This window comes from Gorilla gorilla, chromosome 10, assembly GCF_029281585.2.
Source record: "Gorilla gorilla gorilla isolate KB3781 chromosome 10, NHGRI_mGorGor1-v2.1_pri, whole genome shotgun sequence".
In the NCBI taxonomy this organism is placed as follows: Eukaryota; Metazoa; Chordata; class Mammalia; order Primates; family Hominidae; genus Gorilla; species Gorilla gorilla.
Window position 1 is genome coordinate 22035845 of NC_073234.2, and position 15840 is coordinate 22051684.

At 52.4% G+C, this 15840-nt stretch overlaps 1 protein-coding gene across 2 annotated transcripts; it reads left to right on the forward strand.

Moving 5' to 3' along the window:
- Positions 1 to 7286: 7286 nt before the first annotated feature.
- On the forward strand, positions 7287 to 15124 carry LTBR (lymphotoxin beta receptor). 2 transcript variants are annotated; one of them, XM_004052550.4, is made up of 10 exons: positions 7287 to 7978; positions 8112 to 8208; positions 8546 to 8671; positions 8751 to 8903; positions 9590 to 9686; positions 9871 to 9968; positions 11923 to 12030; positions 12326 to 12351; positions 13665 to 13893; positions 14213 to 15124. In XM_004052550.4, exons 1-10 carry the CDS (start codon positions 7883 to 7885, stop codon positions 14488 to 14490), a joined length of 1308 nt encoding a protein of 435 aa, XP_004052598.1. In that variant the 5' UTR covers positions 7287 to 7882; the 3' UTR covers positions 14491 to 15124. The 2 variants fall into 2 exon arrangements, with proteins under 2 accessions (XP_004052598.1, XP_018894071.1); XM_019038526.3 differs by having other exon boundaries at positions 7609 to 7975.
- The last annotated feature ends 716 nt before the right edge of the window (positions 15125 to 15840 follow it).

The window sequence follows — 15840 nt, forward strand, 5'->3', positions numbered from 1 at the left end:
GCAGGGAGGATGTGGCCAGCGCTGGAAAGGAAGAGGGTGGGCATGGCACATGCCTAGACAGGCCCTGGGAGGAGGAGAAATTCGTTGATGGGGCTATATTTTTCTCCAAAATCTCTTTCCAAACTTAATGCAGCAAAAGGATAAGGAGTGGAGTGCCAAGTGGTGAGCAAGGAGAGAGAGGAGGGTCAGAGAATCAGACCCAAAAAGGGCTGGAGGAGACTCAGGAGAGCCACCCACACAACCCAGGCCCTGCACGCGGCAGGGAGGGCTGCCACTTCCTCACGGGCCCCACAGGAGGCAGCCCAGAGTGCAGGAATGTGGTCACTGGCTTGTCCTGCCTCCCTCCACAAGCCAGCAGACAAAGGCCCAGCCTGAGCACTGATACACACCGGGGGAGGAGATAGGCCTGCAAATAGGTAGCTGCAATACAATAAGATAAGGTTCCTATTTGTACACTTTAAACGATCGTCTTTAAAACGGACTTCTAACAAAAGTGCAGATCTCAGATTTCTCAGAGATAAGACATAAGAGCCAAGAAATAAGAGCCAAGGGCTAGGGGAGCCTAGGGGCTCACTGCAGGAGACTCAGGAAGCCTTCCCAAAGAAGGTGTCATCTCTGCTGAATCTTGACGCGCAAGGAGTTTAGCAGGCAAAGAAGAGAAAAGGCAGTACTCCAGGCTCAGGATCCAACCTGGTCTGTGGCTTCCTCTCTTGCAGCTGTCTCTTGCGACTTCTTAAAGTGAGAGCCGGTGTCAACCAGGATTCCAAACCAGGTTCCCTTGCTTACCTTGATACTGCTCATGATACCTCCCCTTGGAAGGGACAGCTGGATTTTTCTTCATTGTCCTAATGAAGAAACTGACCCTTCCCAAGGATAAATTAGTTTTCTGAGGTTAGAAAACAAAATAGGAGCAGAGCTATAAACAGAATTCAGAATCCTCCTCCTCCTCTGGGGTTATCTACTTAGCGCTTTTGCCATTTACTTCCTGAGACAGACTCATGGGGGATCGGGGCTCAGGTGCACCTGGATGTGAAAGCCGGGAAGGCCTCCCTCACTCCCACACAGAGCCCATGGATTCGTCCGCTCTCTGGGTGCTGGGTTATCTCCTTGGCTCTATGAAAAGGTCTCTGCACTGTCCCCACCGCCCCACATATCCCAGAGACCCCTAGAAACTCCAGTCTCCCTTGAGCCAGGTCCTTACATTGGGCATGGTCCTCCCTGCAATAAGGTGCTCAGCACCCTGGCTGTTTGATCTCAAAGGTGCTGAAAAGCACCTCCCTGCCTTTTCTATTTGCTAGCTCATGCCTGAAATCCACCCACTAGCTTAAGGCAGCATGGCAAATAGTTTTCATATCAAGGGCTCTGTGAGAAGAATTGCAATGCCTGGTCTGGGCTGAGCCAGAGGGTGGTGACCCTGCCACGTCCTGCCAGGTATGGGAGTGGCAATGTGAGCCTAGTGCTGCAGCATTCTAGGCCTGGAGCGGGCTAGAGCAAGCTTGGTGTTGTGAGGAAAATAGAAATCTGAGACCTGGACTTTGGTCAGAAGTCCATTTTAAAGATGATCTTTTAAAGTGTACAAATAATACACAAATATGTTTTTGTCACAGTACAATTTTTCAGCAATACAGAAGTATATAGAACAATAAAAGCTTCCCTTAGTCCTCTTCCTTTCCCTCCCCAAAGGGGAGCCACCATAATTTGTATATCTGTCTATATATTTTTGTGTGCCTTTATAAACTTACATGTATTTTTAAAAAACAAAATATATAGTTCTTTTTTTATAAGAGAGACCATGCTATAGGTATATTTCTACAACTTCCATTTTTGCTTTTATTTTCTTATTTATTTTAGAGACAGGGTCATGCACTATCCTCTAGGCTGGAGTACAGCAGCATGATCATGGCTCACTGCAGCCTCCAACTCCTAGGCTCAAGCAGTCCTCCTGCCTCAGCCTCCCAAAGTGCTGGGATTACAAGTGTGAGCCACCATACTCAGCCCCTATTTTTGCTTTTAAACTATGTGACTTTGAGAAAGGCACTTGACCTCTATGGGCCCCGGTGATCTTACCTGAGAAAATGAAGGGGCAAGAAGGGGTGGGTAAGGCAACCCAGATGGGCACAAAGACCTTTTCCAGCTGACCTTGCATCTAGCCCCCTGCTTCATGCATGAGGGGACTGAGGCCCACAGAAGCAAAGTGACTTGGCCACAGTCACCCAGGAGTTAGGGGTGGGGTCAGACTGAAAACCAGGCCACTCCTTTCCAAGCCCAGTTCTCCTTCTCTGACTTTGAGAGAAGTACAGTTTTGTTCTATAAGAAGTCAAGAGCTTTGTAGACTCTGTCTTGGAAGGACCCCCTGCCTTCCCAGGACTACCCCCAGACTCCCCCAGAGCCCCAGCCCTTCCCGCCAACCCAGGGCTGCCTTCCCCTCCCAACACCAGCTATCCTCTAACCCTGTGGTGTGGCCATAAAATATGCACGGCTGCAGGGAGAGAAGTGAAACCAGAGGGGCTGCCGTGGGATGAGGGTTATTATGAGTGCAAAGGGTCTTCCTGCCTCTTGTTCTCCGCGGACAGGAGATGACGGAAGTAATCACTCCACCCTCCTAGGGAGAGCCTATCTCTGCACTTACCACTGTTTACTATTATTTATTATTATTATTTACTATTATCCTGATGTATGTGTGTTTGTACATATACATCCGTTTGGGGTCCCTGACTTCCCGCAACACAAGGACAGAGACCAGGCGTATTCATCTTGGTGACCTCAGTGTCTAGCGGTCACTGTTTGCTGACCCAGTCTGCAGAAGACAGCAGAACTGGCGTCTTTCCTAGTTTATCTTTGACAGAGCGGGATATGCTATGAAAAAGCATCTGCAAAACTTCAAACATCCTAACTTCCTCTGACAACCCATTTATTTGTGGTCTATTAATTTATCTAAATTGTCTTCACTTTTCCCTGTTCACTTCTATCCTTTCCAGGATAAGAATCAGTTACTTAGTTAAATGCAACTCTTTATTCTTACTACTTGGAGCTAATTAGCCACTTCACACTGGGGGCTGCCCACTGGGAAGACAACAGTCCTTTCAGCTGCCCTTATGTGGTACAGATTTCTCCTTCATTTAAAATGATGGACCAGAAAAATGCCACTCTCCGTCTAGTCCCCTGGCAGTTTACTTAGAAGTTCACTACTAGAAGTTGGCCGGGCATGGTGGCTCACGTCTGTAATCCCAGCACTTTGGGAGGCCGAGACGGGTGGATCATGAGGTCAGGGGATCGAGGTCATCCTGGCTAACACGGTGAAACCCCGTCTCTACTAAAAATACAAAAAAAATTAGCTGGGCGTAGGTGGTGCACGCCTGTAGTCCCAGCTACTCGGGAGGCTGAGGCAGGAGAATGGCGTAAAACCGGGGAGGTGGAGCTTGGAGTGAGCCAAGATCGTGCCACTGCACTCCAGCCTGGGAGACAAAGCAAGACTCTGTCTCAAAAAAAAAAACAAAAAAAGAAGTTCACTACTAGAAGTTTATCACTTTGATTGAAGACAGGGTTTATCAACCTTGGCACTATTGACATTTTCAGCTGTATCATTCTTTGTGGTGGGACAGGATGATTCTGTCCTATCTACAATCCTGTGCATTGTAGGATGTTCAGCAGCATCCCTGGCTTCCATCTATTAGATGCTAGTAGCACCTCCTGAGTCATTGTGACCAAAACATCTCCAAATATTGCCAAATGACTTCTGGGGGGCAAAGTCACCCCCATTGAAAAGACTGGGTTAAGGCATTGTCACCACTGAAAATGCAAATACTCTGGAAAAGGACAACCCTCATTTGTTATGCACTTCTGGGTGTTTGCCAGACCATTTCCAAGAGCACTAGTCAGCTAACAGCAGAGTGGAGAAGAAGAGAGAAAGAAAAAGTATTTAGAAGAATCCATTCCTGGCCGGGTGCAGTGGCTCATGCCTGTAATCCCAGTACTTTGGGAGGCTAAGGTGGGCGAAATGACTTGAGACCAGGAATTCAAAACCAGCCTGTGGCCAACATGGCAAAACACCATCTCTACTAAAAATACAAAAATTAGCCGGGCCTGTTGGCGCATGCCTGTAGTCCCAGCTACTCAACTTGGGAGGCTGAGGCCAGGAAAATCACTTGAACCTGGGAGGCAGAGGTTGCAGTGAGCTGAGATTGCAGCATTGCACTCCAGTCTGGGCGACAGACTGAGACTCTGTCTCAAAAAAAAAAAAAAAAAAGAAGAAGAAGAAGAATCCATTTCCATCAACCCCCTTTCTGGATGCCTCATGGGCCTGTGGAAAGAAGGCTCTCTCAGCAGCTCCTTCGGAAGAAGGCCTGGGAAAAGAGTCCCACCCTCACACACCTTCTAGGCGTCCTGGGGTGCTCGGTCTGGGTCTGGTGTTGCCCAGTGGAAATCAGTCTCAGGAGACTCTGGTGAAAAACACAAAAGGACAGGAGTAAAGACAATGCCCTGCCCGCAGTGAACCTGTGGATTTCTCACCCCTGGAGTCTCCCTTTATCCTCCTGGGGATGGCTGGGCATTATAGTAGCCATTTATTGGTAAGATTTGTCTTTCGTGATCCAGCTGGGAAACAAGAAACACTCTAAGTCTTTCAAACAGAAGAAGTTTAACACAGAGAACTAACTGGTACATGGGCGATGGAGGAGCTGAGAAGCCAATGGGAGGCAGCTCAGAAAACAGCAGAGCGGGAAGCAGCTACCATCTCTAGGCCTGGAAAGACGGCAGGGTGATGTAGCATCAAAGACCAAGAAGCCTCCAGAGCCATTTGGCAGGAACTAAATAGTGTGGACTACTGGTAGGAGATGGGATCATGGAAGTGGGGAAGGAAGGAAGACAACCAACTGCAGGTGAAGGCAGAAAGCAGAGAGGAGAGAAATAGCCTGGCTGCTTCACTCCTCCCATCCCACCTCCATCCCACAGACCTGCAAGCAAACCAGTAGCTGACTGGCACAATAAAGAGGCACACAGAGATAAAGTGATGGGGCCAGGATCAAAACCCAGATCTCAGGGCTCGTTCCTTAGGGTGTAGAGAGTCCATGAGGGCTGAAGCGCCAGCTTACGGCTGGCAGCAGAAAGAAACATACAGTCCAGCCAGCTGGGGTTAAAAGGGGTCTGGACATAGTGGTTACCTGTGAAGCAGGAAGCTTTGACTGGGAAGGGCATGTAGCAAACATTTGTAGTGCAAGGAACATTCTGGGGCCGGGTGCCGTGGCTCACACCTGTAATCCCAGCACTTTGGGAGGCCAAGGCGGGTGGATCACGAGATCAGGAGTTCAAGACCAGCCTGGTCAACATGGTGAAACCCCGTCTCTACTAAAAATACAAAAATCAGCCAGGCATGGTGGCAGGCGCCCGTAATCCCAGCTACTCGGGAGGTTGAGGCACAGAATTGTTTGAACCTGGGAGGCAGAGGTTGCAGTGAGCCGAGATCGCACCACTGCACTCCAGCCTGGGTGACAAAGCGAGACTCTGTATGGAAAGGAAAAGAGAAGAGAAGAGGCGTTCTGGAACAGTTGGGGGATATGCAAGAATACACAAAAGTGAAGACTCTCTGAGCTGTATCTGTAAGATCAGTGTACCTTACGTGTTTCATTGTATTATATGTTACACCTCTATTAAAAGAAAGGGTCTCAGCAGCATAAGACAGGGTGGGGAAAAAAAGAAAAATAGAAAAGAGAAAGAGTCCCTGTCTTTTAGGGTAAAATCCTGAAATATTTTCAAATGAAATGATATGATGTCTGGGATTTACTTCAAAATAATCATGAGGGATTTGAAGAGTGTGTGTGTTGGTGGGGGAGGGGGTATACAGAATAAATGAAACTGACAGTGAGTTGAAGCTGGGTAAGGAGTACATGGGAGACTCCCAATATTACTTTTTCTCTTTTGGTATATTATCTTGCATGTGGAATTTCCACAGTAAAAAGCAAAAAGAAGAGAGAGAAAAAAGGGCCTAGGGTCGCTACACACACATTCCTTTATGCGTTTAAGAGCTCAGCAGGGACTCTCATCCCAGCCCCCAGCGCTAGGGCCCTGGAAGGCTCAGCAGCCCGGCGCAGTGCATGCTGTTCTGATACTTCTGCCCTTTCCAGCCATCTTTGGCCCATCTGTACGGTGAGCTGCCTGCACCAGGTGAGGGGAGAGAGCCTCACAGAGTGAAATGCCTACAGCCTAGACAGGTCCTTTCCCCCTTTTGTGACCTCTCCTCCATGCACACTTCCTATCACCTGCACCTGTCCAGACATCAGACCTGAAGTTAGACAGACCAGTGTAAGGATGAGTGCTGAACAGAGTCCTTCAGGGAGGGGGATAGTGCCCAAGTGACCTATCTCAAGAGAAGTTAGCCCCTCATCCCAAGGGAGACATCCCTGAGCCACAAGGAGTTGGCAGGACTGCTGGAATGAGTTGGGACCTAGACATCAGGAGACCCAGATTGTAGCTGGCTCTGCGGTGGACTGGCTCTGTGATGTGGCCATCACTCGTTTATTCCATAAATACCTATTGGGCACATGGTATGTGCCAGACTCTGCTAAGCATGGGGAACACAGACTTGAAGATTCAGCCTGGGCCATGGTGGCACTCACAGCCTGGTGGGAAGCAAACAAGACAGCCAGGTACAGAGGGCAGTCTTCACGGGGACTGTGCAACCTAGGGCAGAGGACGCCTTCCAGAGCCTCAGTGAAGCCTCAAGGACAGGTGGGAGTTAGGAAGACGGAAACTTGGGGACCAGAGAACCACGTGTAAAAGGGGGCAGCTGCAAGTAGCTCCGCGGGTGGATGGGGTGTTGGGTTGAGGGAGATGGGAGGATGAAACAGGGCAGGAACGAGACCAGGCCACCCTGGAATCCCGGTTCCCTTATGTATCACCCTTAGCCTACCTCTCCATGCTTAAGGTGAGGGGGCTGGACTGCGTGGGCTCTCAGCTTTCTCCAGTTCTAAGGGGTTTGAAGATTCATGGGCAAAGAAGCCAGAGCAGAGGGCCTGAGTGCCCAGGTCCAGCCTGCTGGCCCCAGGACTCCCCTCCGCATATCCTCCCCCTCTCTTTGGGAGGGAGGTTCCCTGAGGACAGGGAGCAGGGCAAGCTGCACAGCTCTCAAGGGTTTCCTAGGTGACCTGTGCCCACTCCCGTGCGGATTGGGCTGGGTTGGTAGCGTGGGGGGCTGGCTGATTTGCTAGTCCCTTGTAATTTGTCTGAAAAACTCCCACAGTAGGGCAGGACAACAGGGGAGGAACCCGGGCATCTGCCAGCCGGTTCTCCTCGGTCTCAGAGCTGCTTCTGCGGCCTTGCAGTCCCCGCGCCCTGCCCTCTCCATGACTGCCCGTCCTGGGCCCCTCGCTTTCCAGATCCCGCACCCAGCTGTCCCTTGCGCTCTCTGGAACTCCCTCTGCTCTCCCTGCGAGGCTTGTCCAAGGGCTGACCCCGGGCCTGCCGCCCTTCCCTCGGCTGGGCCAGGGCTGTCCGCAGTCCGCTCTCCCGATCGGGCTTCCGAAGAAGGGAGGAGGCCGGTTCCGGCCCCGCGGCCCTCACGTGCTTTCCCGGCCGCCCCTCCCGCCCCGCATCGAGGCAGACAAGCCTGTTCCTCTTCCCTTGGCTGCGATTGCGACAGGCCGGCCTGGCTCCCAGCGCTCCCTGTCCCCGCCCCGCGGCCAGCTCGCTCCACTCCCACTTCCTGAGCTCCGCCGTGGGAGCCCTGGAGGCCCGGCCTGGCCGCTCCTGGCCCTGGGGTGCACATCGGCCCTGAGTCCCGTCCCAGGCTCTGGGCTCGGGCAGCTGCCGCCACCGCTGCCCAGGACTTCGGGCCTCCTGCCTTCCTCCCAGGCCCCCACGTTGCTGGCCGCCTGGCCGAGTGGCCGCCATGCTCCTGCCTTGGGCCACCTCTGCCCCCGGCCTGGCCTGGGGGCCTCTGGTGCTGGGCCTCTTCGGGCTCCTGGCAGCATCCCAGCCCCAGGTGGTGAGGAAGGGGCCTGGTAGGAGTGGGCGAGGGTGGGCAAGAGGGATCTGGGCAGCCGTCGCTCCATTCCCTCTGCCCTCCCAAGCTGACCCCTGACTAATTCTTCTCTCCTCTTCTCCATCTCCCTTTGAAGGTGCCTCCATATGCGTCGGAGAACCAGACCTGCAGGGACCAGGAAAAGGAATACTATGAGCCCCAGCACCGCATCTGCTGCTCCCGCTGCCCGCCAGGTGAGAGGCAATGGCAGGACGAACCTGGGCCTCGGAAGTGGGTCACGGGGGCTCCAGCCCCCTTGCGGCCTCAGAGGGAAGGTGGGCACGGTCCCCCAGGAAAACTGGCTGCTGGAGACGAGCGTGGGAAACCCTGGACATCACGTGGAGGAGATGGGACTGGCCCTCCCCACTGGGCCTCCTCTTTCCTTACCTCACTGAGAGGGAGCCGGAGGGCCACTGGCAGGATGATGGGGGGCCAGAGAGACCGAGGGAAAGGCCAGGGTCACACTACAGGCAGCGGAGGCGAGGGTGGAGCCCCGTCTCCTGAGACTCTACTGCTCCACTCACGTTCTAGGCACCTATGTCTCAGCTAAATGTAGCCGCATCCGGGACACAGTTTGTGCCACATGTGCCGAGAATTCCTACAACGAGCACTGGAACTACCTGACCATCTGCCAGCTGTGCCGCCCCTGTGACCCAGGTGAATGGGGATGTGCCTGCGGGGGGGCTGGATCCCCTGGAGCTTGGCCCCTCCCTGAGCCCTCCCATCTCCCCACCAGTGATGGGCCTCGAGGAGATTGCCCCCTGCACAAGCAAACGGAAGACCCAGTGCCGCTGCCAGCCGGGAATGTTCTGTGCTGCCTGGGCCCTCGAGTGTACACACTGCGAGCTGCTTTCTGACTGCCCGCCTGGCACTGAAGCCGAGCTCAAAGGTCAGAGGTCCCTGAGGGGCTGGATGTGAAAAGGAGGCTGGGTGCCAGGGATCTCAAGTGGGAGCCGGGAATATGGTACTGTGTCCACGGCGACCCCCCAGATCCTTGGCTTAAAATTCCTCTTCTCATTCCATGCAGAGGCTCACAGAAGGGCTCTGGAGGGACATGGAACTGGGACAGGTGCAGGGGGCACAGGAGGTGGTTCTTCTCAGTACTAGGAAGCTTGGGCAAAATGGTAGGCAGTAGGCCGGGTGTGGTGGCCCACGCCTGTAATCCCAGCACTTTGGGAGGCCGAAGTGGGCGGATCACGAGGTCAGGAGATCGAGACCATCCTGGCTAACACAGTGAAACCCCGTCTCTGCTAAAAATACAAAAAATTAGCCGGGCGTGGTGGCGGGCGCCTGTAGTCCCAGCTACTCAGGAGGCTGAGGCAGGAGAATGGCGTGAACTTGGGAGGCGGAGCTTGCAGTGAGCCGAGATCGCGCCACTGCTCTCCAGCCTGGGCGACAGAGCAAGACTCCGTCTCAAAAAAAAAAAAAAAAAGGCAGCAAAGCAGAGCTTGGGAAAGGTGAGAGCTACGCAATGGGGTGGATGGGCATCCTGAGGCTTAAAGGAAACTCACAGGCCAGCAAAGGGCTCCTCCCTTTTGCCCATTCACCCTGGCTGGCCTGCCTTTCTCTTGCCAGATGAAGTTGGGAAGGGTAACAACCACTGCGTCCCCTGCAAGGCAGGGCACTTCCAGAATACCTCCTCCCCCAGCGCCCGCTGCCAGCCCCACACCAGGTGAGTGCAGCCCCACCCAAGCTCCTTCCACCCTCTGAGAAGCCTCAGCTGCTAACAACCCCCAGCGCCTATCCTTGACACCACGGACTCGACTCACCACTTTCAGCCTCCCTGCCTGCCCACTGGAGTCGGGACACTGGTGGGCCAGGGCGTGAAAAGGTCATCATCTTTTTTTCCTCTGTAGGTGTGAGAACCAAGGTCTGGTGGAGGCAGCTCCAGGCACTGCCCAGTCCGACACAACCTGCAAAAATCCATCAGAGCCACTGCCCCCAGAGATGTCAGGTGAGGGACCAGGGCTGAGGGACACGGGGGGGCGGGGGGGCGCCTCTGAAAATGCCTTAATGCTCCACATCTTAAAAAAAATGGGGAAAAAATTAACCCTTCCCTCCCAGAATTGGGCAAGAAGAAAAGTTCCTTACAGAAAAAATTGGAGTATCTCTAGGCTAGTTTACACACACACACACACACACACACACACTTTTAAAATTATATATACTGTAATACTATGTCAAGGAACACATCCCACACTGAGATGTAATGATAACTACTATTGTCATCATTTAGGCATACCAACATCACACAATCCGTTTTTTTTTCACACAATCCATTAACTAGACCAAACACCTCTTTATTAGACTATATACTTTTATTATTAGACAGAAGATTCCCGTTTGACTCTTTCTTGACTGTTTCCTGTGGACTGATTGGCTTGCTAGCCTAGTAGATGACTATTGTTTCTAATGACTGTAACATCACTAATTGGCAGAAGGTTCACTGTGTGTGTTGGGCACTCTGTAACCACTTTACATTTACTGACTCATTTAATCTTCTTAATGATGCTATGAAGTGGGTTCTATTATCATCCTCATGGGCTGAAGGAAGAAACTGAGGCTCAAAGAGGTTAAGTGATATACTCAAGATCACCCACCCAGGTGGTCACTGGTGTTATTAGAACCTGTACTCAGGTTTTCTTACTCCAGAGCCCATGTCATAATGCATGCACTATAGAAAATTAGAGACTTCAGATAAGCAAAACTAAAAACTCACCCACAGAGCCACTACCTAGAATATCCACTCGTTACATTGTGGTATATATCCTCCTGGACATTTTCTATGCATGTTTATACATACTGGGTTTTGTTGTTGTTTACTAAAAGTGCAGTAATTTTAATATTTCGTAACCTGATTTTTTCATTCCACAATCTAAGTATTTTTCTGTGCCCTGTTAATTTTTAACTATGTATCAAATACAACTGGCATTTTAGAGCTGGAATTTTAGAGAGCATATAAGCTAACCTCATCTTATACATGAAAAACTGATGCTCAAAGAAGTGAAATGACTTAAAAGTCACACAGCCGGGCAGGAAACCGTGGCCCAGACTCCCAGTCCAGTTTCTCCCCAGGCCTCCCATCCCATATTCCCTTAGGCTACAGATTTACATGAATGAGAAGAGGCAAAATGCCCAGCATAGAAATGCGGGAGTCCTCCCGCCCTTCCCCAGGCGTAGCTGACGGACACTGGAGGCTCCATGCTATTGCTGGCAGCACTGGTACCCAGAGAAAGAGAAATTACCCACTGCTACAGATCACAGCTGGAGAAGCCGAACTCCAGCCTCTCTTTCTCTTCCCCTCCTAGAACCTGCCCTGAGCAAGGGGGTGGAGAACTTGCAAGCCCTGCTCTACCAGGCGGCCACAGGCAGTTCCGAAGCAAGTTTCCCTACTCTCTCACCCCTGTAAACACCCCCACAGGTACAGGTACAGCAGGGCAACCCTAGCTCCTCTACAGCAGCCCCTCTGTACGATGGCTGAGGCCACAGAAATGTGGCTCTAGCCTGTGTCTGTTTACAACTCCAAGTCCCACCCTTCCCTACTGTCTCCCAATCCCACTTCCAGACCTTGAAAATCAACTGTCTAAGCTCCCATCCTGCACACGCAAGCCTGCCCAATCCTGGTCTCTGAGCAGGAGGGCACCCACACCACCCCCAAACATGCCCATCCATGATACAGTCTCTCCTGGCTGCCAAGAGGTCCTCAAGTCCAACTTAGTTCCCCTTCTCTGTAACCCAAGGGAAGTTTCTCTCATTCTGCCTTTAGGAGCTGCATTGTGGCTAGAAGGAAAAAAGCTGCTCCCTTTTCTCTGTCTGGGTTGCCCAGGGATCTGGAAAGCTCTTCCTTCTCCTCCTGCCCTCTGCCCTTCTTGGGGCTGTGATCACCCTCCTGTCTGCTGTCCTGGCAGGAACCATGCTGATGCTGGCCATTCTGCTGCCGCTGGCCTTCTTTCTGCTCCTTGCCACCGTCTTCGCCTGCATCTGGAAGAGCCACCCTTCTCTCTGCAGGAAACTGGGTAGGAAAGGGTTGGATGCAGTGGATGGGTTGGCAATGGGAGCCGGAGGGAGGAATATTCAACTTCCCCGGTGCAAGCCTCCACACCCTCAAGACTCCCAGTGCTTACCCCCAACATAGACATCCTTATCTTCATCCAGCTGCTTATTCTGAGGCTGGAGATGAGAGTGACAGTGGCTTGTTCCTCTGGGCCCCCGGGTGGTCAAGTTGCTACACATTGTGCTGGGATGTGGAGGCTGAAAGGCTAGGTCTGAGGCCTGCCGGGGAGCCTACACCCATTTCATTCTCCATTGCAGGATCGCTGCTCAAGAGGCGTCCGCAGGTAATGGCGGGGGCTGAGAAGGCAGCAAGAAGGGGAAGAGGTGATGAGGGTACAAGGTGGAGCAGACAGGAAGAGAGTATGCAGGCTGACTCCACACTCATTCATTCATTCAACTGATGATTTACTGAACATGCCATGTACCGGGCACTGTCCTAGGCACTGGGCGTACAGCAGTGAGCAAAACACAGTACCTCGTCTCCTGGAGTTCACATGCCCATGGAGCAAGAATAAGTTAAACTATATATCAGGTGGTATAATTGCTAAACAAAGCAGAGAAGGGGTCAGTGAGTGACAGTGGCAAAGGATGGGGGTATTTTAGACAGAGTGGAGAGTGAAGGCCTCTCTGAGAACCTGATATTTGAGCGGAGAGCTGAAGAAGCAAGGAGCCAGCCATGGGGTTATCTGGGGAGAAAGTGCTCCAGGAAGAGGGAGCAACCAGTGCAAAGACCCTGAGGCAGGGGGCATGGGGAGGAGCAGAGGCAGGTGGTGAGGTGCCAAAGCATGCGGTGGGGTGTGGGAACTAAAGAAAGATGAGCCAGCCTGGGCAACACAGCCAGACCCCATCTCTACCCAAAATGTTGTTCCAAGTTAGCCAGGCAGGGCCAGGTGCAGTGGCTCACGCCCAAGCTCCCATCCTGCACGCACAAGCCTGCCCAATCCTGGTCTCTGAGCAGGAGGGCACCCGCACCACCCCCAAACATGCTGATCCATGATACATGTAATCCCAGTACTTTGGGAGGCCGAGGCAGGTGGATCACCTGAGGTCAGGGGTTTGAGACCAGCCCGGCCAACATGGCAAAACCCCATCTCTACTAAAAATACAAAAATTAGCTGGGCGTGGTGGCAGGCACCTGTAATCCCAGCTACTCAGGAGGCTGAGGCAGGAGAATTGCTTGAACCGTGGAGGCAGAGGTTGCAGTTGAGCTGAGATTATGCCACTGCACTCCAGCCTGGGTGACAGAGTGAGACACTGTCTCAAAAAAAAAAAAAAAGTTAGCCAGACAGTCCCAGCTACTCAGGAGGCTGAGGCTAGAGGATCACTTGAGTCCAAGAGTTCGTGAGCCTGCAGTGAGCTATGATTGCACCACTGCACTGTAGCCTGGGTGACAGAGCCTGACCCTGTCTGGAAAGAAAGAAAGAAAGAGAGAGAGAGAGAGAAAGAGAGAGAGAGGAAGGAAGGAAGGAAGGAAGGAAGGAAGGAAGGAAGGAAGGAAGGAAAGAGAAAGAGAGAAAGAAGAGGGAGGGAGGGAGGGAGAGAGAAAAAAGGGTCTGGGGCCCTCGTCATTGTTTGGGTCTCCATCTCTTTCCTGCAGGGAGAGGGACCCAATCCTGTAGCTGGAAGCTGGGAGCCTCCGAAGGCCCATCCATACTTCCCTGACCTGGTACAGCCACTGCTACCCATTTCTGGAGATGTTTCCCCAGTATCCACTGGGCTCCCCGCAGCCCCAGTTTTGGAGGCAGGGGTGCCACAACAGCAGAGTCCTCTGGACCTGACCAGGGAGCCGCAGTTGGAACCCGGGGAGCAGAGCCAGGTGGCCCACGGTGAGCCTGGGACAGGGAGAAGAGAGGAAGGATGGGGAGGGAGGGATGGCTGGCAGGGAGAGACTGTGGGCCAGATGAAATAAAAAGACCAAAACAGAGGCAGACAGAGACTCCACTGCCAGTCAGTGTCACAACTAGAGAAGAGGGAAGAGACTGGAAAACCCAGAAACAGAGAAATGAACACAGAAGCTCAATAAACCAGCAGCAAGCAGGAGAGGGGCGGGGCCAGGGGAAAGGCGAGAAGAAGGCAAGAATTCAAGAAGCAGCGGGCCTGAACTGGGGGCCTTCCTTCCTCAACACTCTGCCTCCCTTCCTACAGGTACCAATGGCATTCATGTCACTGGCGGGTCTATGACTATCACTGGCAACATCTACATCTACAATGGACCAGTACTGGGGGGACCACCGGGTCCTGGAGACCTCCCAGCTACCCCCGAACCTCCATACCCCATTCCCGAAGAGGGGGACCCTGGCCCTCCTGGGCTCTCTACACCCCACCAGGAAGATGGCAAGGCTTGGCACCTAGCGGAGACAGAGCACTGTGGTGCCACACCCTCTAACAGGGGCCCAAGGAACCAATTTATCACCCATGACTGACAGTGTCTGAGAAAAGGCAGAAGAAGGGAGGCACAAGGGCACCTTCTCCCTTGAGGCCGCCCTGCCCATGTGGGATTCACAGGGGCCTGAGTAGGGCCCAGGGAAGCAGAGTCCTAAGGGATTAAGGCTCAGACACCTCTGAGAGCAGGTGGGCACTGGCTGGGTACGGTGCCCTCCACAGGACTCTCCCTACTGCCTGAGCAAACCTGAGGCCTCCTGGCAGACCCACCCACCCCCTGGGGCTGCTCAGCCTCAGGCACGGACAGGGCACATGATACCAACTGCTGCCCACTACGGCACGCCGCACCGGAGCACGGCACCGAGGGAGCTGCCACACGGTCACCTGCAAGGACGTTACGGGCCCCTCTAAAGGATTCGTGGTGCTCATCCCCAAGCTTCAGAGGCCCTTTGGGGTTCCACACTTCACATGGACTGAGGTAGACCCTGCATGAAGATGAAATTATAGGGAGGACGCTCCTTCCCTCCCCTCCTAGAGGAGAGGAAAGGGAGTCATTAACAACTAGGGGGTTGGGTAGGATTCCTAGGTATGGGGAAGAGTTTTGGAAGGGGAGGAAAATGGCAAGTGTATTTATATTGTAACCACATGCAAATAAAAATAATGGGACCTAGATAATTTATTTTCTTGGGATTTATATAGAAACACTATTCCATGGAGACAATCTCAAAGACAAAGGTCAAGACACTAAAATATAATCCCATAAAGATATTTCAGTGAGGAACTGGTGGGTATAGTCCAGGTAATAACAGTCTCGTCAGTGATGGCTGACAACGTGCCAGGCAGTGTTCTCAATGCTTTGCAGTACTAACTTACTTAATCTTCACAGTAACTCCCTAAGGTAGATATGATTCCCATTTAACAAATGAGGAAACTGAGGCACAGAGCGGTAACTTTCCCAATTCAGCTGCAAATGACAAAGCTGGGATTTGCACCTAGTTCGTCTGGCTTTTAGAGGCCTGTTAGGGGAAAAAAAACCTTCATATACCACGCCCTTCCAGAATTTCTTTGAACGGGTAGAATGGTCTGGCCTTCTCAAATAATCAGATCTCTTGCATGTTCCGCAGGTGTTCGGTTTCAGTCAACTCTCAAACATCTAGCCACACGCGAAGTGAAAAATGTTCTCCAAGGTTGATTGAAGGGAAATGTGTGCAATTTTTTTTTTTTTTTTTTTTTTTTTTGAGACAGGGTCTAATTCTGTCACTCAGGCTGTAGTGCAGTGGCACTATTATGGCTCATGGCAACCTTGAACTCCTGGCTCCAGGGATCCGCCCACCTCAGCCTCCCAAGTAGCTGGGGCTATAGGTGTGTGCCACGATGCCCAGCTAATTTTT